This window comes from Leptonotus elevatus, chromosome 16 (assembly GCF_054856555.1).
Source record: "Leptonotus elevatus isolate MCC_2025b chromosome 16, RoL_Lele_1.0, whole genome shotgun sequence".
Taxonomy (NCBI): domain Eukaryota; kingdom Metazoa; phylum Chordata; class Actinopteri; order Syngnathiformes; family Syngnathidae; genus Leptonotus; species Leptonotus elevatus.
Genome location: NC_141254.1, coordinates 13,315,403 through 13,342,817, shown reverse-complemented (window position 1 = coordinate 13,342,817; position 27,415 = coordinate 13,315,403). Strand labels below are relative to the sequence as shown.

The window sequence follows — 27,415 nt, the reverse complement described above, 5'->3', positions numbered from 1 at the left end:
AAATGTACAATAAAAAATTCTAGGTTTTCATACTCTTGTAAACAAAAGTGAAAAAAAATGTTAAACTAATAGAAATAGTTCAAATTAATTTTTGACGTTTATAGCCGTTGACAGTGAATGCATTTTTTTTAAAAAGAAAGAAAATATTAATAAAATTCGGGGCGTCAGGCGATTAAAGTTTTTAATCGTAATTAAATCATATGACTTCAGTAGTTAACTCGTGATTGATTACAAATGTCATATCTGTTCTAAATGTACAATAAATAAATAAAATCTAGGTTTTTATACTCTTGTTAACAAAAGTGGGAAAATATGTTAAATAGAAATAGTTCAAATTAATTTTTGACGTTTATAGCCGTCAATGGCAGTGAATGAGTTAATTTGCCTGGCTTTTTCTTTTTCTTTTAAGTTGCATGTTTTCCGCTTTAGACATCTGCGGCACACTGGTTGTAATAATTCAGTACAAAAATGTCACAATAATAACTAAATCGCAAGGATTTATTTATGTATTTATTCATTTGTTTGTTTATTCATTTATTTTCAGAACGTGACATCTGTTGTTAAGTTACTCGAGTTCACAGGTAGTATCAGGTCTACAATAATAATAAGGAAAAAAATGGCATAACAAACAGCAATCGACAACAAAATGCTAACGCCCAGCTGGCTTTATTGTTCTGCCTTACAAAAAGGACTGATGCTTTGTTTTTGTTGTCTTGGCGGATGTCCTAAACTCCTTTCCTTGATCCTTTTGCAATCGATTGGATGTCAGTCCATTGTGGTGGTAAATATAATTTATCATCAACACATTGTAGTTAGACATCTAAGTGGCCGTTTGAGTGCTATTTGATATGCATCTTAAAATGTGTCTGACAACGTGTGTTGTTTGCATGCAGCATGGTAAGTATCAGGAACAAAAGGGGGTGAGTGGGACGCTCATGTTCAAAGTCACCTTTCCCCCCCTCCCTAATCTGGAGGAGAGCTCAGCATGCAGGACCCGGAAAAGGAGCGAGTGTAATATCTGACCGCCCATGTGACATTTAGTTCATTATTCTCTTCCCTACTGTCACCATTCTCCATCTATGCTGCTTTGCCCTCCTTATCTCAACTCCCTCCATGCCGCTCCGTGGGAGTAGGAGTGTAATTATGCAGTCAGACAGTGTTACAGTGTTTACAGACGCAAAAAGTGCCTTAATTTATTCCAACTGTTAGCCGTAATTTCCCCGCTTTAATTTATAGCTCGTCCTCCCGATGGGAAAACGGGAGAAGCGGATAGCGGGAGCGAGGGGTGGAGCGTATGGATGTTATTTACAGATTTAAGTTCAAAGCGTCACTGATGGTGTAGTAGCACATTGGCCTGGCTTTTGTGGCTTCGCTTCCCACTCGGTGACAGTGTGAATGTGAGTGCGCATGGTTGTCTGTCTCTAGATCTGACGAGCGATCAACTCGGGGTGTAGCCTTGCTCCCTTGATGTAATTGTTGCATTCAAGTCCTTTTGCTGAGACCGATGTCGCACTATGACATTTATGTCGGAGGCGTTAAACCAAGCCTGCGGAATCATGCCAAGAAATGACAGTTTTAATTAACACTCGGGCAATAATTCACCTAATACAATGACTCCATATGAGGTGTACATATACTGCAATGTTTTCTTAAACTTTAAAGCCCCTCAAACTGTGCGCGCCGGCAGGAAAACTGGCATCAATAACCTCCATGGAGCCAATTCACAACCGCTACAATGGTTCTTATTGACATTTTAGAAACCACAAGGAGGTGAGACAATACCTTAATGAGCGGGCTAAAACACTTATGTCAAGATAGCAAAGAAAAACAACCCTCTGAGATTCAAGCTCGGAAACAGGCCTTCAACACAGCATGAGAGTGCACTATTGATATTTGAAAAAGGAACACGGCAGCAGAGTTCATGTCCAATTGAAAATATAACACACACAAAAAATAAAGTCAGCTTGAGCCTGTGCAATGATTTCTACCTAGTAAATGTGTATTGGTTTTAAACCAAGCAAATATCATCTCCTCCTCTCTCCTATTTGACCTTTATCATGCGTAAATCCCAAAACTTCAACACTTAACTATACCATAAGTTGAGTCAAAGCCACAAAGGCCTAACAATAAATGCTCAAAATCAGCATTTATCGAAACAAAAACAAATTAATGCACAACAATAATCATTTCTTATTAGCTTAAGCAAAATTTGAATGTTGCCTAAATGAATGTCAAAGAATATGACTGAAAATGATTTGTTTGCACGGGAGTGGCTAACCGGCGCAATTGGGAGGATTTTCTATCGCTACACACAGCATACTGTTTGCTAGCTAGCTAGCTATATGTCTACACCCGGACGTCTTCCATGGACGGCACATTTACTCTGTGTCGTTATTCAAAAAAAATAAAGACCCAAGTGTTATGTGTTATTTAGCCTGCCATAATATGTTTTGAACCGCAAAACATTATGAGTTTATAAACTAGCAGGAAATATGTGCTCAAATGTCTGTTAGCTCACAAGCTAGCTGGCGGCTAGCACATCTCAGTGGGATGTACAGCCATCGGGGGCTTTAAGCAGTTATAATCGCGTGGCTTAAACATGTAGGGATGAGTAGCCATAAGAAATATATATTTTTGATTGATACTTTTTTTTAAATGAACAGATGTGATAGATAATTTGTAGATGAGGTTTAAAAAAAAAAAAGTTAAAATGTTTAAGTAAAATTGTTTAATTTAGTAATAAAACAATGATTGTCATTTATCATTTCTGTAATATAATTAAAATTAACCATCAATTTAGCTTTTAAATATCTTAAATTATTTTGTTTGTAAATGTGTTTAAATGTTGTATTTTTTATATAATATAAAGCACATTGAGCTACCTTGAAATGCGCTATGGATAAAGATGCTTTGTCTTGCCCAATACTTTTATAGTATTATCTACAATATTTTAACTCATATATTAATTGATTATATATATTACACAATATTGACCAATCTTATTTAAAAAAAAATAATCTAAATAAATGCAACAAATACTGTACCACTCTTAATCCTGTAAATTTGGGGTATCATTTTTATCATGGACCACATTCAAGGTTTCCAAATAATGACATCATCATATTTTGTATAATAATAATAATAAAAAATTTAAATTGAGAGAGAGAGATTAAAGGCACAAACAATTCTGCCGTTTCAAAGACAGTTTTGTGTCACGATTTTCACTTTTGATATTGTATCGTTACAGCCCCTGGGGAAGCATTTAATGAACCACAATATAGTTTGGGAACACTATACAGTTTATTTGCCTTCTCCTCAGACATCCTTACAATGTGCTGATTGTGCGCAATCGTAACCATCTTAGCACTACCATAAAAGTTAGCTCCTACGATCTTCCTTATCGCCGCTTCATTCTTCTTTATGTACCATACGGTACTCCCGTTCATGCCATAATGGTGGGATACTGCGGCATAACGGTTTCCTCTTTGTTCATGACTATGAGGTTTAACTTCTCCTGGAGCGTCATAACCTTCAGGTGCTTAGGTTGTTTGCCAGAAGCCTTAAAAGGAGCAGGGTGTTTTGGCGGCATTTTAGAACATTACCGAAAAAGCACAAAATAATGTCGACAAGCAGGAAAATAAAATATTGTTTTATGTTCTATGGAAAAAATTGTGATTGTGAATCAGCGAGAGTTGCATTTCTAAAATGCTAATGCATTGGACTAACAAAAATAGTTGCTCTTCCTAAATGGGGCATTAGCATATTGAAGTATTGCAAAAGGCCATTTACAAGTGTTCCCTGCTAATAATATTGCATTCACACAATTAGCTTTCCGATGGAGACAATGGCACCGATAGATGTGTTGATTGACCCTGAATGTTAATTGTGTCATTAATGTTCAGGGTCAACAGGGTTTGTTGACTTGAAATCATGTTGCGCAGTCACAAAAACAAAGATACTTTGTGCACCACAAATAAATATGAATTACTCTTGATAAAAGCTATTTCCGTCAATTATTATTCAGTCATTCTCTGTTATTGTTAACTCATTCACTGCCATCGACGGCTATAAACGTCAAAAGTTCATTTGAACTATTTCTATTAGTTTAATATTTTTTTCCACTTTTTTAACAAGAATATGAACATCTAGAATGTTTTTATTGTGCATTTAGAACAGATATAAAATTTGTGATTAATTGTGAGTTAACTAGTGAAGTCATGCAATTAATTACGATAAAAAAAATTAATCGCCTGTTGCCCCTAATTTTTAATATTCTTTTTTTTTTTTAATGAATTAATGGCAGTGAATGAGTTAATATGCCTTGCATGAAAATGACATAAACTGACTGATCATCATTTTACATCAAAAAGTTGGTCCTATAGGAAAAAAATAGTACTGTATATGCAGGTAATAAGAAGATTTTTGTTCAGTATGGCAATGTTTGGATTCATATGCTATCCACTCCACTTTGCGGATCTTAAAGGAACCAGGAAGATAAAAATCTCACCTGGGGCTAAAATGCAAACAAAAACAAAGAAAATCCATTTTGTATGAGCATGTTTTTCCCAAACCAAATTCTTCCTGCTGCTTGAATGAGATGGCGTAAAATAACCTCCATGTGGTGGGGAAAATCGAACAAGACAAACTGCAGCTGATTTTTATTCATTCCAGCGCAGCATCATTGCTTTATTGAACTCAAATGCTTTGCCCATCCGGGTCATGAGAGTCACCTGTAATTTGGTGTCAAATAACAATATTAAATGTTATGCTGAGTCGCTGCTGGGCAGAGGGGTCAAGAGTTGTAAGGTGCATGAATAATTAAGATGCTGTGCGTATTTTAGATTCAATTATTGGTCTTGAAATCCAGGAAAATATGAATAATTAATTAGAATAAGCTTCACAAAAATCAATTGGAGCATAATTATTGTACAGTAGGCTGCGCTTTTAGTTTGTAGATTTGTCAAGGACTTGTGTATGTAATTATTTAGCTTGCAGTTTTCCTGTCTTACCTGAAGGGATCTCTTTCATTTGTAAATACGTCATATTAGAACGGGCACACACACATTTTAAAATGTACGCAGGATAATAAAAAAAGGTGTCAACCTGTCATGAAGGTGAGTAAAGTGTTCCAATTGTCATTTTCGACTTCTATCCCTGTTGCCTATTCATGGGATCAACAAAGCGTTTAACCCAACCACAATGGGTAGTGGTCCATTACAGCGTGATAACATTCATCTGATTCATTCACACTACATTGAGCAGAGTGGGATCACTCAACTACAGCCACAGCAGCTGTCAAATTCAACTGGAATGGCCTGCTATTGCCAATAAGTTATGCTCAGCACATTTGGTTTGTCCTTGTGGGTCGTTTGATTCTATTTTTTTTTTTTAATGTGATGCATGCCTTTGAATTGTGCTATGAGAAAATACAAGCGAGATGTTGTATCAGGCCACTGATCATTCAATCTCTTGCAATCCAGAATCCAATGGGATTAATTTAACGCAATGTTTAACTATTAAGCGTCATCTTCCAACAACTGCTGAGGACATGTCAATCAAAGAATCTTGTTTCGATGATCCCAATTAAGGGTGTGATTTTCCACATCACTGAGCTGACTTTAGGATACTCGGTATTGCGACATATGGCACAGTAATTCCATAGAGGCAGTGTAGAGAGATAATATCGGCACATACTGCTTGTGCAGGGAGTGGAGGGTTCTTTTGCTCCTCATAGATCAACCGTAGCTTCCTCGCAGACAAGGGGTGCATCACAGCCAGCCAAAACAAAGGCGCGAGTGTACTGGCACCATCAAATTCACATTTCTCTTCCTCAATGGCAAAAGCTTTTAGAGGAACAAACAAGGGAAATGATTTGTGAGTTTTTCAAAAGCTTGTTTGTTTAGTTGGTTGTTTCTCTGCCAGGTTAGAAGTTGTTTGCGTGACACTTGAACTTCTACTAGTAATACATTTTTTACTGTATAATGGTTGTAATATTATTGAGGTACAGTATTTGTCCTGCATTTGATTCCAAATTCTCAAAAAAATTATTAGGCTTAGTCCAGTTTTAGTAGATGGCAGCATAAGACCCAGTGCAACTATACACATGTCTGCCATCGAGTGGTGATTGGTGGTATTACAACTTAAAAGTACAGTCGACCTCTTCATTAATTTTTTTTATCAGCATTTATCGGTGATTTTGAAAAACATTTTGGGGTTTGAATAAATAAATAAAATGTAAATGAAAAACATGTTAATCAAGTGATCATTAAGAGTGTGAGAATTAAAAAAAAAAAGAAGGAAAAAAATAATAATAAAGAGTGTGAGACTCACTTTATAAACTGTGCAATATCTTCACCACATTGATATTTCATTCAATACTTTTAATACCGAGTCACGTGAGCTCTGTTTGCCTTTTAATTATAACAAAATGCAGCTTTGCTATTGAGGCCTGTATCATCCTGCTCATTTCAGGAGCAGTTACACACGAGTGTAAAACTATTCATGTGAAAGAATTGGAACATGGAATGAACAGCGAAGCAATACACAGAGTAACTAAATTAATAATAAAGCCACCACAGCACACAATTCCTCCCTTAGTGTAAACTATTCACCTCCCACCCTTGCGTTCTTTCCTTTCTGACCATGTGCACACATGCACATATTCTCATTTACATATTCACACATACATGAGCTCACTCCTCCTGCAGTATGCGAAGCATCTAATTAGAATGCTTCACTGTTTTGCACGAGGCGAAGAATGCATTCCAGGTCTCCTTCAGCCTTCTTCAGCACATATGCGGCGAGGACTGTGCGATGGCTGCAGGCGCTTCGATAGCCGCCGTATACATTAGCGTCAGCTAAAGAGCAGTTAAGAGACTCTTAATAAGAGCAGCGCACGACTCCACAAAAGAGTTATTGTGTTTTTGCCTGAAACGCCGCTTGTGTGTGCCGAGCGTCAGTCTTGCGTGCGCCTGTAAATGCACTCATGCATTTCAAGGGCTTGACCCAGATCACGGAGAGACATAATAACGAATGACAGGTTGTCCTTTTGAAAGCCCTATGTCCTAAAAGGCAGACTGGCCATTCCCTGCCTCCATATCCAATACTGTGATGCGTAAAGGAGGAAGTCCAGTACATCAACACTTCCCTTGAAATTCCATTTTATGCCTGTTTGAATCCTCCCTGTGCTTACTAACTGCTCATCCCAATATTCATTAAAGCCCCCCCGTGAGTAAGAAATTCAAACGTCAAAAGAGAATGTTTTCATGGACGCTCAACTCCATTAAAGGCAACAATATAAATGTGTCAAGCTTTACAAGTTAACTTAATTTAAAGGTAACGGCTACTACAATCATAGCTTAAAATGTCTTATAAAAAAAAAAAAATAATACAATGGTGTATTACAGTCACCTAGCAAGAAAAACAAAATGACAAGATGAGATTTAAACTCATCATGGCAAGATTAAAAGTCATTGTGACGATATTTAACGTTTGATAACATTGAAAGAAATTTTAATGAGATTTAAAGTCATCGTGACGAGACTTGGAGTTGTTATGACGACATTTGAAGTCATCATACGAGATTTAACATTACCACGAGATTTAAAGTCGTCGTGACAAGATTTGAAGTATTCAGCACGAGATTTAATGTCTTCATGAGATTTATAGTCGTGACTATATTTATCATTTAATAACAACATTTAAAGTAATCGTAATGAGATTTAAAATCACCGCGATGAGATTTAAAGTCATCAGGAAGAGATTTAAAGTCTTCAGAACGTGATTCAAAGTCATCGTGACGAGATCTGAAGTCGCCAGAACAAGATTTTAAGTTATGATCCGATTTAATCATAACCAGATTTTTTGATGAGATTTAAAGTCGCAATGAAGTTTAAAGTCATTGTGATGAGATTTCAAGTCATTGTGATGAGATTTCAAGTCATTCTGGTGAGATTTCAAGTCATTCTGATGAGATTTCAAGTTAGCGGGACGAGAGTTAATATTTTCATGATGGGATTTAAGATTTAGACATCAAGACGGGATTTAACTTTGTCATGACGAGATTCCAAGAGATTCCACGAGATTTAAAATTGGGACAAGATTTAAAGTAATAAATAACGAGATTTAATATCTTCATGAGATTTAAACTCACCGTGATGAGATTTTAAGTCATCATGATTATATTCAAAGTCGTCATCGCAATGACAGTTGATGAGAGAGTCCTGAAGCATGGCGTCTTGTTGACATACTGTAGCTAATGTTATTTTAAAGCTCTTAGATTACAATCTCATTCGAGGTGAAGTACTGCACTTCAAATTGAAGTGACAACTCCATACAATCAGCAAACTTAATTAATTCATTGACATAACGGAATATCGCATTCATATGTTCTTCACTGGCGTTCTAAAAATATCTCTCTAAATATATCTCTCTGACAAATTAAACACAGCTTGCCATATAGATTGTGCAAGCCTCCTTAGATGATATGTATCCATTATACATGGAAACGTGTCCGCATGTCATTAAAGATGCATCCGAGCAGCTAATCCCAAAGACTTTAGCGGCACTCTTCGGCAAACAAAGATCATGTTTTATTCACGGCGTGTCATGTTGTGACACGGCACACTGTTTCCACAAATTCCTCTTCTTGGAGTTATTCCAAGCTAATGGGCCTGAAGTCGTCCTAGAGTGGTGTCATGTGAAGGACACGCGTGTCATGTGGAGCGGAAGTGATAGTACAACCAAGCTTTGAGCGCGGCATGTTTCATACATCCACCGTGTGGTCTCGCGAGAAGCTATACAACAAGTGTGGACTTTTTTTTTTTTCTCGTGAAATGGTGGCAACGACAGTCCTGCAGGATGTCAAACGCTTGGGATGATCAGTTAAATTGTTAAAAGTTGTCATCATTTATGTTTTGAGCATAAAGAATGTGTTGGTGGTAGTCTGTACTAATCCAGGTTGGTGTCCACTGTTACGGAAAAAAAATCTAATGCTACATGATGGTTAGTATTCATCTCTCTCCGTGATCTAGTGAAGTCTGTTAAGGCTTCTCGCAGCTTCCTGCAGCGTTTAACCTTGTCAGAGATACGCTGGATCTATTAAGCTTTCTTGAAAGGGTTGAGAGTTACAGGCTCATTTAGAATGACTTCCATTTTTAATAAACTGCTCACAGCACTGTGAGATCCGATAGCAAGGACGTGTACCTAGCAGTGCCAGAGAGAGATGTGATATAATTTATATTAGGGGAAAAACAAAATAAATCGTTCCAATCTCCTTTGCATTTCGATGCGCTTGTTTTTATTCCATAGGAGGCAGTCGCATAATTCTTTCGAGATCGACCCGGCCAAGGGCCGAAGCAGACGCACATAATGTCGCGCAATTAGTTTTTATTAGCGGCCGACCAACAAAATTCATATTGCAAGTGAATGGTGTCGTTATGTCACAGATGTAACGGCCAATCACAAGTTAAGCCAAGTCATATTAATACAGTAAGTAAATATAGCATACATAATGTTTTACAATAATACTAAAAGGAGAAGTCAACCCAAAAATGTTTCCTTAATAACAATATGTGCGATGCATCCCCACTAGTCTAAATACGATATTCTGGTTAATATTGCATTTATGGAATAGGAGTTAAATCCAGCAGTTTTTATCAATATCAGAAGGCAGCCATTTTGCCGCTTGCTGTCAATTGAAAATAACTTCACGGTTGCTCAGGTCTCAGGTAACAACCAATCACAGCTGAGCTTCAGAAAATAGGTGAGCTTTGATTGGTCGTTGCCTGAGCCCTGAGTAACTGTGATGTAATCTTCATCGACAGCTAGTGGCAAAATGGCCGCACCGTGAAATGGATAAAAATGACAGAATTTTGCTTCACAACTCATATTCCACAAATGTAATATTAATCAGAAAGTCATGTTTAGGCAATTGAGGTCACGTATAACATATCATTGTCAAGAAATGTTTAACGTACCCTTTAACTGTATTTAAAATTGCTAAAAAAAAAAAAAGCGATACGTGAAGAGAAACTCTCCCCTTTATTCTCACAATACTTTTCTTCCTTGACAGTCGCGCTATGTGGTTGGTGTTTCACTACAAATACTGTACAGTATTTGTGGAAATATTGTTTCCTGATAAAAAAAAAAAAACTGGGGTAGCCGTGTCCTCCATTTGGTCGAGTTGTTCGGCGTGCCCCATAAATATTTCTACTTTTAATACACTGCAGTCATCATGTTTACTTGGCACATAACTTATCTGCCAACTCAACCTAAGTCAATATATTATAAAAAAAAAAAAAAAATGTACATAGTCAGAGACTTATATGTTTTTTTATTCCACCACAACATGGCACGATCATCAAGGAAGTATTTATTTGCTCTGTCCACTGTAGCTACTGCATGTCATAATACAAAGAGCGTAAATGGCCGAGAAATGAAGGAGAGAGCACGGAGGGCAAATGATCGACCCGCTCATGATAACAGAAGAACGCCGCACACAGCGCAACCGTTAAGTGGCGTTGGGCCGTGTCACTCAGTGTGCGGCGGGGGCCTCACTATCAGCAAATAAGATGTCGGAGGCAGTCGTGTCGGAGTGCCACGGCCCCTTGAAGATGGACGTGTGAGGGAAGGCAATGAAAATATCTCATCTCAACCAGGAGAAATGTGATGAGTCAAGAGAAAGTCAGTTGAGGGGTAATAGTGATCTCGAGAGAGGACGGCGAGGTTAATTGAATTGAGAGTAAAAAGTGTCGGGGAGCCCGTTTTGAAACTTTGTGAGAGTTGGAAAAACCTTTTAGGCTTCTACTCAGTTTACTCTTTGACTGCAAAGGAGAGCATGACTATGGTAAAGAAAACTGTAAATAAAGACCTTTATGTCGTTTATTAATTGCATTAATTAGTTGATTAAGCTCTGTATTGGACTTCGTTGCGTCTACTTTCTTTTTGGCTGATATTTACAAGGTTGGAAAAAAAAAAAAAAAGCAGCTCAATTGAGTACCATGTGTATCTTATTGGGAAGATCTTCATGGGTTGGCTGCTACTAAATAAAAGTTGCCTGTGTAAATGCCACTGGGCCCGAGGAGGACAAAAGGTTGAAGGTCGCTGCTTGTCTTCAAACGCAAGCTTTCTATCCACGGATGCCCTCAGCAAGTCATGCGAATAAAGTGGCTCCTTTACCCTGCAAGCATGCCACCCGCATGGACCAATAGCCTAAAACCTGCCACGGGATTTGAACCGTGGACCTTTCTGACATACTAATTAAGAGAAGCTTTAACTTCTGCTGGCCCTTAAGTAATAAATGAATTTCAGAAGAAGTTATTGAAGGAGGTTGGGCACCAGACTGGAAAATGAATTAATCATGCCAATTGTAACAAATTACTTTTACATTTGGTGTCCAAATTGATCTAAAAAATTTTTTTAACACACACGTTTCCTTGTCATACTCACTCTGCTCTATTCGGCCTTTGATTTCTCCTTTCTTTTTTGTTTCTTCCCTTTTTTCCCGGCACAATTGCGCTGTCACCTTTTATCACTTCTTCATTCCCCACTTCCTGTTTTTTATGTATACTAGGCCACGCCCACCTGAAGCAAAATTCTCCCCCTACCATTTTAAAATGATACTTGACTCATTTAGCCTGTTTCAGCAGGAAGAAGATATTTTGTCTAATTATACAATGTGATAACGTCATTATTTTTCATGTACATTAAAATACCTTTAAAAACACATTTTGCCACTTGCTGAAGATGTCTTGCGTTCTCAGGAAACAGGTAACGACCAATCATGGCTCAGTTTGCTAACCTCACATGACCAAACCAGACGAAACCAGATGAACCATGATTGGTCGTTACTTGTTTTTTGAGCACCTGTGATGTCATTTACAGCCAATAGCAAGTGGCAAAATGTGTTTTCAAAAGTATTAAGTGTACATGAAAATTAATAAAGTTATCAAATAAATTCGAGACAAAATGTTCTTTAAGCATCTTTATGACACAAATAAACAAATATGATGAAAAAAATAAAGGCTGTCTCATCGCATAATGGTGACAAATATTTGTGTATGTCATGCTCAATTAGTTCAATGTTGAATGTCGAACGCAATGTCTTTTTAACCATTCCCACATAGCATAAACAAGTTGTGATAGTTGATTTAAAAACAATTAAGTTGTACTTGGTAGACTTGGTTTAAAAAAAAATCTTATTCATACATATATTTTTTCTCCATTTGGGGCTTTTTTTCCCCATTTATTAGTTAAAATCATCATTGCCTATTATTATGATGGTAGAAGAAATTATTTTTGTTGTTGTTATTAATTATTCTGATTAGTTTAGAGAAATCATATGGTTGTGATGACCTCGTCACGGGTCCAACCATTTCACTTTCTTAAATGCTAATGGCTTGTTCATACTGTTTTATGTTTCATTCCTTTGCACACAAGCGCTGAAATCGTGCCAACAAGCAACTTAATGGCATGAAGATCCTGCTGACTATGTTCTCAAATGATCCATCCAGATCTGTCTTTGTCATGCTCAATATACTACTTTATTATCCACTCAATATATTATTAATTATCTACTCAAAAATTAATTTGATTAAAGGCTTGCACGACACATTATATCATACACTATATCACTTCACAGTTGCTGCGAGTGGCTTTTGGGATGTCAGTGCCAAGAAGCATACTGCCCCCCAGTGGAGGGGAGTTTATGGGGCGGAGTGCCATAGACAGCATCAGTGCACACAAGAATTGAACATGAACCAATACGGCCGCAATGAGAAACATTTTGCTGTTTAAAATGTCATCAGGCATTCACATCAATTAGGACATTGCACGTTGTCCCCCTTTAAGTTAATACATGAATCTTTTAATGTTTTACTTGACTTTTTCTGCTTATACCTGTTAGTCTGAAGAGAATGGCAGAGATACATAGTCAAAATAATAACAGGTTATTATTCACAACATCGGGGCATTTCCAATGTACTCGCAACGCAATGCTTAATTTCTACATTGTATTGCTTTTACCTGTGACTGGCATACAAAGCAGACATATTGTACATAGTAATACTAACAATAATGATGCATGCGATTTATATAACGCTTTTTTGGGAAACTCAAAGACGTGATTTGGAATGACTGCGTTAACCAGAACAACAAAGAATTTATCGGGATCAGCCATATTTGCCTCAAACGCTTTGAGAGCGGAACTGGGATACTTCAAGTGGGATAAATCCGAATTCAAACCCTCCTCGAATGCAGAAAACACCGCCATTTTCACTTGTGACGTACTTTCGGAATTTTCAATAGGACAAATATAAGATTCACCTTTCGAATGTACTTAAAAAAATAATACTCACTGACCCCCACCTTCCCCCCCAAAAAACTGCCTCTGATTCACGCGCAAAAAAGCAATCCCACGTCAAAATAGTTCTGATATTCACCAAAAACTCATTTATTAGGGAAAAAAAACAAAAAACGTAGGCCTACTTAACATCTTGACTACAACAGGACGAGGGCGTTGCAAGCTGCGTCCAATCAGCATTCAAGATTGGAGTTAGCAGTCGTGTGTTATCAGTTTTGAGCAGCATTTATTAGTTGTTTTTTTTTACCTTTATGAAAACCACTTTTTTACGATTTGGTTTTTTTTTTTGGGGGGGGGGGGATGTACAAATTTGCGAGTTTTTTTTCTTGGAATATGCCCCCGCCCTTTAAAAAATGTATATATATTTATACGTGACCCTAATACGCCGTCATAGGCGTGTGTGTGTGACGTTTTGGGTAATATTTTCGTTATTGTGTGGCAGAGAGATTTAAAAACGTATCTCTCTGGCACACACGCTCCGGGCGGGGGAGTTACTATTCATCGACGGGTTTGGGGTTACGCAGAAAATAGACTGGCTGTTTGGGGAAAAGGAAAAAAAAGAAAAGAAAAAAAGAGTTATACAAACTTTGGTGATACGTCCATTCATCTGTGTTTCCACACAAGCATAGTGACAACATGCAAACTCCACACAAAAAGATTCAAACAACGAGTAATAATGAGGCAGATGTGCTACCATTACTCCACTATCTCCTACTGCACTCTCCATTAATGTGCACCGTTTCAGCTTAGTTACAAAGGATTTAAAAGGCAATTCACTTATGATCCAAGTACCTTTTTAGTTGCATTAAGGACTACACGGAAGATGATAAGTCACTAAAAGAACATTAATGAACCTTAAAGTACAGTAATGACTTCATCACCATCTGTTCAAATATTACTCCGACCACTTTCTTCTTCAGTGATTTTTCATTAGAATTGCCAGCTGCTGAAAGGCACAAAAGAGAATAAACGCACTCATTTATAGTTATTTAAATACAAATGCCTTTTCCTCTTCTCCTATTAACGTCGCAAGACAGGAATGCCTGATACAAGATGCGAAGAATGTACCTCAGAACTGCAGGGGGGGGGACAATCTGGTGATATTATAATCAACATGTCATATAATTAATAGTAACACTATATAACAGTATGTACACATTTAAGTAATAACACACATTGATGTTTTTTCCATGATCTTTTGCTGTGGAGCGATAGCTATGGATTTTATTTGCTCTTGACCTCCCCCTACAGGTTTTACGAGTCATTACAATGCATTGTGCCAACTTCCAAGCTCAAAAGAGCCATGAGACATCAGAATTTCGTGACTTTACATGAAATTCTGACAAACTTTAAAAGAAAAATTACACCCAACATGAATATCTTAATGTAAATTTAAAACAATTGAGTACAGATGACAAAGGAAGAAGCATCTATTGAAAAGTAATATTTATTTTGCAACAAAACAAATGGTCTTGGTGCAAATAAATCCCAGTTACATCAATGACAGCGCATTGCAATACAATAGTCAAGTTTAAAAAAAGGAAAAAAAAAGGAACAAACAGGATACTGAAAATCATTTACTACAAAACTATCCACACCAATCAGCACAGTTTAAGTGAAATGCTCATTAACAAACAAGTTTAATTTAAAATAAAAGAAGAAGACGAAGGCAGCAACCAATTTAAGGAACAAAATCACACAATAATGCTTCATTTGGTACACAAATGACAATACAAGTGACCTCCCAGCGCCGTACACACACTCACACTCACAGACGTTCACAGTCCTGGTACACAAAAGCCTATTTAATACGCACCCCATTACCACAGCATTAAAGTCAATTACACATAATAAATGCACCTTTAAAGCTGAAGTGGATTTTATTGATAAAACGACTGTGCAACATGTAAAAAATAAAAACATAAAAAACACATTAGGACACAAATATACCATTAAAACACTTTCAATTATTACAATAACCTAATTTGTCATGGTAAACCCAAAATATATACAGCAGATCTCACAATGGTGGCTTCCAGAGATCCAAACTAAAGTCATAATTAAGTGTCTCATTCTGATCAATTACAAATGTGATCATTTAACATCAGAGCTGTAAAAACATTTCAGGTGAAGAAGTCCGCCCAATAACTGACTGGACGGACTAGCCACACTTCTCTGGCAGGACAATAGCACTAACACACACTTTAACATGTTTGATCAAGCCAAATGTAAGGGAAATTGTATCTCAACAGATATGCATGCTTGAAATTGACCGGTACATAAGGCAAATAATTTACAGCAAGTAAAAACACCTTTGCAATTTGTGGATGCTCCCAAACACTGAAAGTCAAACTCTTCGTTAAGTAAACGATTAAAAAGTAATGTAAAATATTTGAGCTGCAACCACTTTAAAAAGTTTCTGTAAGCGGACAGCTCTTATTGAAAATGACTTTTTTTTCTTTCTTTTTTTTAAATTAGTGTGACTTATCCTATATGCGACCTTAAAAGGTTCAAAAGCTCCGTTTTGATCATTTACATTCTCAGCCCCAAGTGCAAGCTATTATTGACCAGCCAAAAGAGGAAAAAAACAACAAAAACTAGCATAACACTTGTCAAAGCAGAGTTGTGAAGGTGTAACCTCTCCAATATTGACACGATTAAATATGCACGTTTCTAATATCATCATTGCATCTGCCATGTGCAAATGTGTGTATTCACTCGGCTCAATTGTGACTGACGTTTGTGAATATGGCTTCGGCTCATAAATGGCTCGTTTTTCCCTTTAACCCTACAAAGCCAGGCACTGTTTTCCCCCACAGTGGATATATCTCCATTTTGAAAACGATTTTAGTGTGTGACGTTACTGTTGTATGGCGAGATAATACAAAGCATGCATATTTTATGCATTTCCCTAACGGCCACATACTGAATTTCTGTGCATCTTCACATCCCAACTACAGCTTGATAACATTTGTAGGAAAATGTGTCATGATGACTTCAATCTCAGTTAGTTTCCTCCGTCACTTTGTAATCTTTGTAGTGGAATTCAACTTGACATTGACTTGACATTGAAAACCACCACAGTTAAACCAACACTTGTTTTTTTTTCATCTGTACATTTTTTACTTGTCTGAGCAATTCTGCATGACATAATCTTGATGTGTTTGCTAACGGCTAGCTAGCTCTGCTTTGGGCTGACATTTTGCTTTGGCTGTGCTTTCGAGGCTTTTGCAGAGGCAGAGGAGGAAGTGGAAGAAGAGGAGGATGAAGAGGATGAACTCCATCGGGTCTCTACGCCTGTGCTTGTCATTTTGAGTTTCCGCCGTTTCGCAAGCGGGGCATTGTCAACACTTTTTAGAAAGAAGCCCTCTCGCTTACCACGGTTGAACGCCTGGCCACGGGAAAATGACAAAAAAGTGTCACATTGTTGTCGAAGTTTATATAAAAAAAAAAACATTGGTTATCAGTACGGCTTGTTAGCTTACCTTGTAAGTGGCGTTGACAAAAGTGCGCACGGTGGGCCCGCTGGACTCAAGCACGTCGGGAGTGCACAAAGGTGTAGTGGACATGGAGGCTCCGCCCTGTAGCCAGCTGTTCTCTTTCAGATCCGAGAGCTTGAGGCGCCTCTCGGGAGCCACTGTCAGTAGTCCTTCAATCGGAAGACATTTGAAGGGTTGAGGGAATGTCCAATGATGAATGCTCACATTACACATTATTATTTATAAAATGTGTATTGTGTCAATGAAATGAAAAAATATAGACATTTTGTGTTGTGGGGGAAAACCCGAGACGCTTACCATTAAAGGAAAATGGGTAGAAACTTATAGGGATGTTTTAACACATTTTAGCTTGGATGAATTGTTAGAAATAAAATATAAAACCTAAATGTGCAGCAAACCCTCTTTAAGATCTGTCGTTTGTATATACATGTCCAAAAGGTAATGATAAGAGACTTGGAGCAAGCTGATCAGCTGATGACGGGGCTTTTTAATTTGTGATTCTTGTCTTTTTTTTCTCTCTTTTTTTTTTACCATGCAGTCCCCTCCAAAAGCATTGGAACAGCAAGGTCAATTCCTTTGTTTTGGTTGTATACTGAAGGAATTTTGTTTTTAGATCAAAAGATGAATGAGACCAAAGTTCAAAATTTCTGGTTTTATTTCCTGATATTGACATCTTTACGTGTTAAAACATCTCAGTACAAACTAAATAAAGCACCTTTTGTTTTAACACTATTCAAGTGAGCAAAAGTATTGGAACAGACATTATGAAATGAACTTAAAGTGAATATAATATATTTTGCGACATAACTTCAACCTGCAACTCATTGACTTCACCAGACTGTTGAGTTCTTCATTTGAAATGTTTTTTTCCAGGACTTTACTGCAGCCTCTTTCAGTTATTGTTTGTTTCTGGGGGTTTGCCCTTCAGTCTCCTCTTCAGTAGGTAAAAATGAATGCTCTATAGGGTTTCTCTCTGATGAAGTGCTTAGTTGGGTTGGCAGCGTGTTTTGTTTTGTAAATACCATGAAATAAGAGCTGGAATTCTGAACTTTTGCCTCCTAGTTGTCTTTTGATTTGAAACCCAAATCAATAGATAACAAAAACAAAATAATTACCAGGGGACTGTAGAGTCCAGTTTCTGCCAATTTTAGGTCAAAATTTAAGTTGATAAACCAGTTAAAAATGGTCCTGTGCTAAACTCCTTGTTTTGAGTTGTACAATAGCTAATGTAACTTAATGGGCTTAATGATGAATCCAATTCACATTTGTGGGTTCACAACATATGACTACACAACCACACTGATATAATTGTTAACTTATTCACTGGCATTGACGGTTATAAACGTCAAAAATTCATTTGAACTATTTCTATTAGTTTTACATTTTTTTCCACTTTTCTTTACAATAGTATGAAAACCTATAATTTTTTTATTTTGTACATTTAGAACAGATATAAAATGTGTGAGTAATCGTGAGTTAACTAGTGAAGTCATGCGATTAATTACAATTTAAAAACTTTAATTGCCCAACGCCCCGGATTTTTAATAATATTTTTTCTTTTTTTTAATTCATTCACTGCCGTTGACGGCTACAAACGCCAAAAATTCATTTGAACTATTTCTAGTAGTTTAACATTTTTTTCCACTTTTCTTTACAAGAGTATGAAAACTTATAATTTTATTTATTTTGTACATTTAGAACAGATATAAAATTTGTGATTAATCGTGAGTTAACTAGTGAAGTTATGCGATTAATTACAATTTAAAAAATGTAATCGCCTCTTGCCCCTAATTTTTAATAATCATTTTTTTAAAATGAATTTATGGCAGTGAAGGAGTTAATTTGATCAAATTGCTCGACATTCTTAAAGACAATTTAAAATGTGTGCCCATTACTAGTAGAAACAACTCTTTTGAGGTTGTGAAGAAAAAACAACAACCACAGTCTTAAGAACAAATTTAGAATCCACATTCCAGTCTCCTACAGAGAAGAGTGGCAAATTAAATTACCTTTAACAAGTTCTTTAGCATCTTCTGTCACACCCTTCCATGGCTCCCCATCCAAGGAGAAATCTCCTTCTTTAATCTTCTGCATGATATCGGCAGCATAAGACGAGGTCATCCCCACCTGCTCGCTCTGGAACGGCACCTGGCCTGACAGCATGGTGTACTGATATAACGCACACAGAGGGAGATCAGGACCTTGGCGTTTCCCACGCATGTCTCAGAATCAGCAATTTTAGGTTTGATTACCAGGATGACCCCAAGACTCCAGAGGTCGCAGGCTTTGTCGTACCCTGCGCTCTCAAAAAGTTCGGGCGCGGCGTACTGCAGTGTGAAGCACGGCGTTTGCAGCGGGGCGCTGCCAGCAGGACACAATCGGGCAAAGCCAAAATCGATGACTTTGAGAACTGAGTTCTCGCTCTCATCTGTAAACAACACGTTCTGAAAAGGTAAACACAAAAACACCGGTTTTAAATTTGTCTTCTCGTATAGGCAACGATTTATTTTTATTTGTTGAGTATATATTTGTATTTCCGTTTACACTGGCCCACCTCTGGTTTTAGATCTCTGTGCACGACTCCAGCCTCATGCATGAAACTGACAGCTGAGACCAGGCTCTGCAGAAGCTGGCTGGCTTCTGCTTCGCCAAATAATTTCTTCTTCTTGATCCTTTCAAGCAACTCGCCTCCACGCAGAAGCTCCATAACTAAGTAGGTATGGTACTGACACAAGACGACAGTGTTAAATTCAGTTGAGCTTCCAACGGTATGATTTAGCTGCACATTAAAAGCGTGACATCAAAACAGCTAAGTGTGACCAGTCAATGAATTCAACAAAAAAAAAACGCAACACTGAGGGGGCAAAAATTTAGGGAATCCAGCAGTGCATTGTGTGTCACTATTTACTCAAAATGTTGTGTTTTTCCACATTCCATTCAATTTGTAGCACACAAGTGGCATTTCTCGATTAACTGCGTTGTCTCCTGCTCCTAACCCTAACCCCCAACCGCCAGGCTAAGCGACATGCCTGTCCCTCCCTTACAACAACAAGTAGGGCCGGGCGACAAATCAAATTAATTCAATTAATCGTCATTTTAAAAATCGAAATGTTGAAAAAGAGCTAAATCTAGAAATCGAGATGCATATACTGTACATAATACAGTACTCTTATGAATAGCTATTTTTTACACAAGCTAGGAATGTTATGTTTACGTTAAGATTTATTTAAAATCAGTATACAATATTGTTGTCTGAACATTTTGCTCAGGATTTATGTTTGAATAAATGAAACCTTTAAATAAATGTTTGTTGGGTTTATTACTTTGATTAAAATCATAATCGTCCCGAATGAAATACAAATTTAGATATTTTTTTTTTTTGCCCATATTGCCCAGCCCTAGCAACAAGTACTAATTGCTGCTGGATGTTGACACAAGTTGTCTGTCTGTGCCCCCCTCCCCCATTGAATAAGATTCAGCACGTCATTCGTTGTCCACCTTCCCCCTGAGGATTTTTTTTCCTCGGGATAAGCAAGTTTTCTGGCGAAAACCCTGACATTGTACCATACTGAATTGTTCTGCCAAGTGGAAATGGGACAGACACATATCGGTCATTGCAGGTTTAATTTCTTTGCCAATTTACCTGATCCGTATAGACATCATGCAGCTTAACGATGTTTGGGTGAGCCTCACATTGCCTCAAAGCAGCAATCTCCCTCTGGGTGTTGACTTCCATTCTAAAGAAGACAAAACGTTGGCTTTATTTACTGAAAGAAATCAAGATAGAAGTAGGCATATGGGAGTAGTGGTATCGCGGTCATCCATCCATCATCCAGGGTCAATAACAAAAGAAAAAGAAAAGTTATTGGAGGCCTCGAGCTCACCTGCGGCTGACGATTTTGACCGCGTACTCAAGTCCGCTTTGCTTATGTGTGCATTGTCTGCACACAGAGAAACTCCCCTCGCCTAAGGGTGGCCCCTGGAGGCACAGCTCATAGTTCAGAAAAAACTGGGATTCCTAAAATAAAAAATGATTGGGGAACACATGATACAAAAAATATACAGGATTATGAATTGATTTAAGTTTTTTTTAACTTCCATACCGCTAACATTGCACTGCGCTGGACGGAGGCAGAACCTGGTCGGTCGGCGGGAACCTGGGATTCCAAAAAGTCTCCCATTACAGCATTTTTGTTGAACAGGATGGAAGGCGCAATAAAAGAGTAGCCCTGGGAGAATAAATACAAGAGATATTGGGTACATACACGTTAGCCAACGTTAAACAGCGTGGTATGGCAGAGAACGGCAAAAGGTACTGGAACATTGAACAGTTGGGACAATTGAACAGCATTTTAGGTTCATCCAAAAGCCAAATATCCCACACTTTTTGGGAGTACAGTAGTTTATATCGGAGACTGTGAATACTGTTATTTTTCAGGTCCCAATTTGGTAAGTAACGGGTCAAGCAAGGACTGACCTGGAAGAGGCGGTCAGTGCTTGGGGGTGTGCTCGCTGGAGAGTAGACTGGATCCATCCCAGTGAACTCCTCAGCAAAGTTCCCCACGTCAAGTTCACTCTTTAGCTCAGGTTTGAACGGGCTTGAAATCTTTTTCTGGGCAAGATCGTCCCAATTCAGTCCCTATTAGGAAAAGCGTATTCCAGGTGTTAAAATAAAACAGAGTGAGCATCGTTAGAGCTCATTTGAGAAGTTGAACCTTGAAGAAAGCATGGGTCTTGATGTCTGCAGCACCCCGCGCTCCAGAACCGAGCCTCTTGTGAGGATCCTTCACCAACAGCTTCCTAATTAGGTCCTGAGCAGTGGGTCCAATCATAGAGGGGAATGGTGGAACACAGCGGAGAATACGTCTGAGAGAATTGGGATGGAACATATATGTTACTTGTCCGCCATATATGCGCGGCAGGATTCAATCTTTTGGGCGTGCATTACTGCATACGGAAGAGGATTAGGGCCAGTGAAGAGAGAGAAAAATAAAAGTTTGGCAGGATTCTCTCTTTTTTTCCCACTTTTTTTTTTTTAAGTGAGAATTCTGACTTTTAAAAAAAAACCCTCATAATTCTCACTTTAATCACAGAATTCTGACTTTAAAGTGAAAATTGTCACAATTCTCACTTTAAAGTGAGATTTCTGACTTTTATTCTTAGAATTCTGACTTTAAAGTCAGAATAATAGTAGCAGTAATGAAGTCCGAATTCTGACTTTATTCTCAGAATTAAAGTGAGAATTCTGACTTTACTCTCAGAATTAAAGTGAGAATTCTGACTTTACTCTCAGAATTCTCGCTTTAAAGTCAGAATTCTGAGAATAAAGTGAGAATCCTGCCAAACGCTTAATTTGTTTCTCTTCAGTGGCCCTAATCGTCTTCTGTAACTGCAAATAGTGCTTGTCACGGCGCTTAATTTTTCTTTTATATGATTTCTCGTTAAATTCTCATAAAAATATGTTGGCTTGGCTTATGGACGACTCACTTTGACACCTCGCTTTGGGAGTTCCTCTCTCCCTCCAAAGTAAATGGAGACGCTCCCGTCAGCAGCTCAAACATCAGGATTCCAAGGCTCCACCAATCCACTGACTGCATCATCACATGAAGGGAAAATCAACAATGTATGCAGACGTAAATGACTGTTGTTTCTTAATTTCTTCCAATTACAGGGCACTGACTAGTAATGATGGGGCACATACAGACAAACATTGATAAACGCTCACATTCTCACCTATGGGCAATTTAGAATCTTTCAGGAACTTATCGCAGAAATGCACAAGGGAAGGCTTAGCCGAGCCGAGCCTCGAACCCAGAACCTTTCTCCACTGTGAGTCAGATGTGCTAACTGCTATGCTACTGTACTCATGATCCATACTGAAACATTGAAATGTTTGTACAGTATATCGAATTTTAATGTACAAAAAAATACTATTGCTACATTGATATTTACTACTGTGACTCTACCTTGCCATGACCTGTTTTCCCCCTGATGATTTCAGGCGCCATGTACTCAATGGTACCACAGAAAGAGTAGGTTCTTTCCTTCTATAAGATTAGAGAATGGAAAAAAAAATACAGTTAAAAACCAAACTTTCTGGAAGAAAAAAATGACTGCAATCAGTAACAGTTTCCAACACCAATGCTCATATCATCTACTTTGTGTTACTGTATAATAACCTCTTCTTGCAGAAACTCTTTGCTGAGTCCAAAATCTGTCAATACCACATGACCTTCACTGTCCAGGAGAATGTTTTCCAATTTAATGTCACGGTACACAATCCCGAGCTGCACAAACACAACATGACAATTCCATTGATTAAAACAGGTCGTTATCAGCAGACATTGTGTACGTTAAATTACGAACACAACATAGCAATTATTATGAAAAATTACTCATTTTTGAGATTACAGTTATATTTATTAAGTGTTTGGTAATGACCATACCACAGTTAAATAAGGTTAATGATATATATTTTTTAAAGTGTTTTCTTAAGTGTTGAACTGTTTGCTAAAGTATGTCATCTTTTCAATATACACTATTGGCCAATTGTAGCTTTATTAAGCAATAATCTCCTCCCACTACCCGAATGTATTGAAATTGAGTACCTGCACGTTTATATAGAGACAAACCTTGTGCAGATGCTCCAAAGCCAGGATTATTTCTCCGATATAAATGCGCACCGCCTCCTCGGAAAAGTGATCTTGTTGATATAAATGAGTGAACATCTCCCCTCCACTCACATAGTCTATAAAAACATAGACAAATAAGGAGATATTTAGCTAAATGACGTTCCAAGAAAAAAAAATACAAGTCCACAAGAAAAACCTGAAAGACATCATAATTTAACCTCCACTCACCCAGGATAAGGTGCAGCTTGCTTTGTGTCTGAAAGGCATAATGAAGTGTGACTAAGAAGGGCGACTGGCGGATGTGTTCCAGCACCTGCCTCTCGGTGCGAGTATGTTCTGTGGTTTTAGCCTTCTGAACGATAGCCGCTTTCTTTAGCACCTGTAGAGTCGTCGTTTTCAAATTACTATTCGTGCTTTATGTCATGACATATTGAATAGTGTTGTACAAATTATGAAACATTTTTTATTGATTTATCTTGGTCTCTCTTTTTCTTGGCATTTGTATAGGGGTGTGTAGACTTTTTATATCCAGTGTATACAGTTTTCTCTTTCAAGTCTTGGGAAATAAGTGACCAATTGAACCTCTCTCTGGGGTAAGACACAGCTATGCAAACATACTTGGACTTTTAGGCTTACCTTCATCGCATATAGTTGGCCTGCATCGTGACCGCTGTTCTTCCTCACTAAAAACACTTTTCCATATGCTGGATTTAAACAAACACACATAAAAATACAAATAAATTGTTACTTCAAATATGACAGCTACCCAGAAAACAAACAAAGGCTAACAGGCAACAACTGACAAGTTTATTCATCATGGAATTATAAAGGCATAACAAACACTGCACTGTTAGTGTCAATGTCATAATACTTGTTGGAATCCGCCAAAAGGCCACAGCTCATTGAAGCATAGCTAATTGAAGAGTGTAATTTGTAATGATTTGTTGTTGTTGTTTTTTACATGAAAATGGCCAATAGCACTAAAATGTTTGGAAACTGCTGTCTTTATTTAAAAACGTGTGCAGTAAATATTTAATTAATTGTGTGATTTATTCTTAGAAGCATTCATATTAATTATACTAATAATTACGTGATAGTTATATATTTCTACAGGTTAACAGCTCTGTATTTGATTGCATTTCAATAAAGACCCATTTGTATTTTTTTCATTAATGGTTTAAAGACAGAAGTTACCCAGGTTACTGAAAACTAAAGATGTATTTGATCATGAATGGGCAATGCCTATTGCTCCCAGTACAAGTAGAATCTATTTAAGTTATTCATCAGGTAAGCTATACAGTTTTGTTTTGTTTTTACCTCCAGTGCCCAACACCTTGAGGAGCTCAAAGTTCTCCATGCCAACCTTCTCAGTGTGTCCTGTGAGGTTAGCTGGTGGCGGAAAGGGGAGAAAGATATTTTTGCATCGATGCATGAATTCACAATATGTAACAAGTTTATTTTGTGATTGTTGGCAAAATGACAGAGAAAATGCAAAAGTGGTCAAAACAAATAAAAAGAAAATATTAATTACGATTAATTTGGTAACAATCAAAATCACGATTAGGACAAACATTTGTTTTTTGGAACAAAACAAGAAAATGTTTAAACATGTCAAAAATATTAAGACAAATACATTTCTTTGAAACACTATAATTATGCAAGCTCCTCTTGGACCAAACAAGATGTATTAAATTAGTCATTTTAAAATAAAAAGGTGCAAATGTAAATTTAATCAACTCTAAATTAGCATTAATAATGATGATATTTTTTGTTTATGATTATGCTGAAGTGATTTTGTCATTGTGAAGTGTAATAATTGAAATTGTAATTGAATTTCGATTAATTGCTCAGCCCTACTGTTTATGTACAAAAATTGTATTTCTTGACAGAAGAATCAGGTTCCAATTTTAAAGTCGAGCCACATTAAACAACTGCTTATTTAATACATTGACTTGATGGGGGGGGGGGATTACACAAAGTGGATGTTTTGCCGTGACTGACAACTTGCCACTCAGCACTATTTTGCCATGAATCGTACAAAATACAAATTATTCGCTGTTAAATGTGTACTATCTCGTGGCATAATGGTTAAGGGAGGCATTCAGCCTGAGAGTACAGGGAGACGGGTTTGAATCCCGCTTTGAACATTTTTCTTTTTTTAACTACTATTTCATGACAACACCCTATATGCTCTGAGGGTTATGGCGAGGGTAGGTTGGTACTGCCTGAATTGTTGGGCACGTTTAAGATCTCTGGATCTAAACTAAAACAGACCTGTCAACACTGACTGGAGTGGGATCTTGTCTAAATTATAAATTGAAAAATGATTTCATGCAAAACAGTACAGCTTCTTATTTATATAAAATATTTCTACACAGCTTCACACTTGTGTTTGTGTCATCCTGCTGTCATGAAGTAATATACCGTATTTCCCTCAATAATGCCAAGGCCGTGATTGATAAACAACTTTATCAGAATATTGACTTACCATTGGTGATTTGATGCTTGACGGTACAGGCTCTTTCATTTGTCTGTGCATCGGAGTCATCACTACTATCAGACGCGTCCCCCGACATAACTCCCCCAAGTGTGGTTCCCTACACGAACAATCTGAGATGAATTGTTACTTGTTTGATATTTGCGATATCCCGCTCCGCGCAGCCAGAATTTGTTTTATTGTTGCTGCATTGTGGAGAGTATAAGGATTAGGGAAATGAACGGACAGATGTGCACAAACACGTCGCCCTTGTATTAATCCTGGTGTTTGACATCCTGATGTTTTTATCACGGCAAACAAAGCAGCTGTAAAACCACTCACATTCTGATTATTGAAGTGTGTCCGTAGATACTTTCTCGAAAAGCGAGATTGTTTATTACGGTAACAATGTACGTGTTACACTGAAAGTTTAGGTAACAGCGTTAGCATTTGTTGCTCGAGTTGTCAATGTATATTCACTCGCATTCACGTTAGCGCTCACTTGAGATTGATCAAATAATGTGAATATGAATCCACAGGCATGAGTCGCGGTCTTAATCGTCAAGATTTGACAACTCGCTCTCAGACAGTCTGTGCAGCTACGTAGTAAATTGACAAGCCGAAATGTAGCTAGAAAATGGCTCTTGTTGTCCGTCAAACTTTGTAGCGTTAGCCGGGGCTAGTGTCTTCTTGATAAATAACCTCCTCGGGTCTCAGCGATCAAGGCCATGCTGGAGGAGGAGGGAGCTCCTTTTCTTCTCTGCCTCCGCTAGAGCCACGTTCATGTTTCCTCCATTTGTTCGAGAAATATCAACACATAACTTGATGTTTGGTCAGCTGCTAGCTAAGTGCTAATATTAGCAGGATGCTTTCAACACAACCTGGGCGACGCTCGTCACGTGACTATTAAAATATGGGCGGGGACACGATTAATGTGTCAGATGCCAAATCTGTCAGAAATGAGGTAAAATTATTATTTTTTTAGTATCAGGAAAACTGTTTTTATTTTTGTTTCTTCTCTCAGAAATAGAACCCCATATAAAGCTTCATTGCAGAGAGTGAAATAAGTTTGATTTCATGCAAGTTGATTTTTGAAAACACCTAATACAGTGGGCTAAGGAAAAAATATTACAAAAGATAAACTAAAAATACAATTTGATATTTTAAGCAGATATTTATGTTCATTTCTATGTAGTATGAACTTGGGTGGGTCTCAGTTTTTTATGACCTGCTTCAAATGCATCGTGGCATGGATTAGCAACAAAACAAAAAAACCTAACAAAATGACAAAGCTACCATTTTTTAATTTTTGCTAATTATGTAAAAAAAAAATCTAAAAAACTGGAGCTACATTTTATCTTCACAAAACCATGATAATTATAAACAAAAATGTCCGTTTTCGTCTTTGTGAATTAATATTAATAAGTATTTATTTCGCTATTGCTAA

The 27,415-nt window shown here is 37.5% G+C and overlaps 1 protein-coding gene across 1 annotated transcript; it reads right to left on the bottom strand.

Moving 5' to 3' along the window:
• Nucleotides 1-14,791: 14,791 nt before the first annotated feature.
• rps6ka4 (ribosomal protein S6 kinase A4) lies at nt 14,792-26,922 on the bottom strand. The gene is made up of 19 exons (XM_086097788.1): nt 26,671-26,922; nt 25,981-26,089; nt 24,810-24,881; nt 24,129-24,196; nt 23,721-23,871; nt 23,493-23,608; nt 23,040-23,147; nt 22,827-22,907; nt 22,348-22,451; nt 21,576-21,726; nt 21,338-21,499; nt 20,964-21,089; nt 20,745-20,878; nt 20,504-20,597; nt 19,415-19,585; nt 19,113-19,304; nt 18,870-19,029; nt 16,846-17,009; nt 14,792-16,751 (listed from the first exon to the last, which is right to left on the bottom strand). The coding sequence occupies exons 2-19, from the start codon at nt 26,066-26,068 to the stop codon at nt 16,539-16,541; spliced, it is 2,355 nt and encodes a 784-aa protein (XP_085953914.1). The 5' UTR covers nt 26,069-26,089; nt 26,671-26,922; the 3' UTR covers nt 14,792-16,538.
• Between the last annotated feature and the right edge of the window lie 493 nt (nt 26,923-27,415).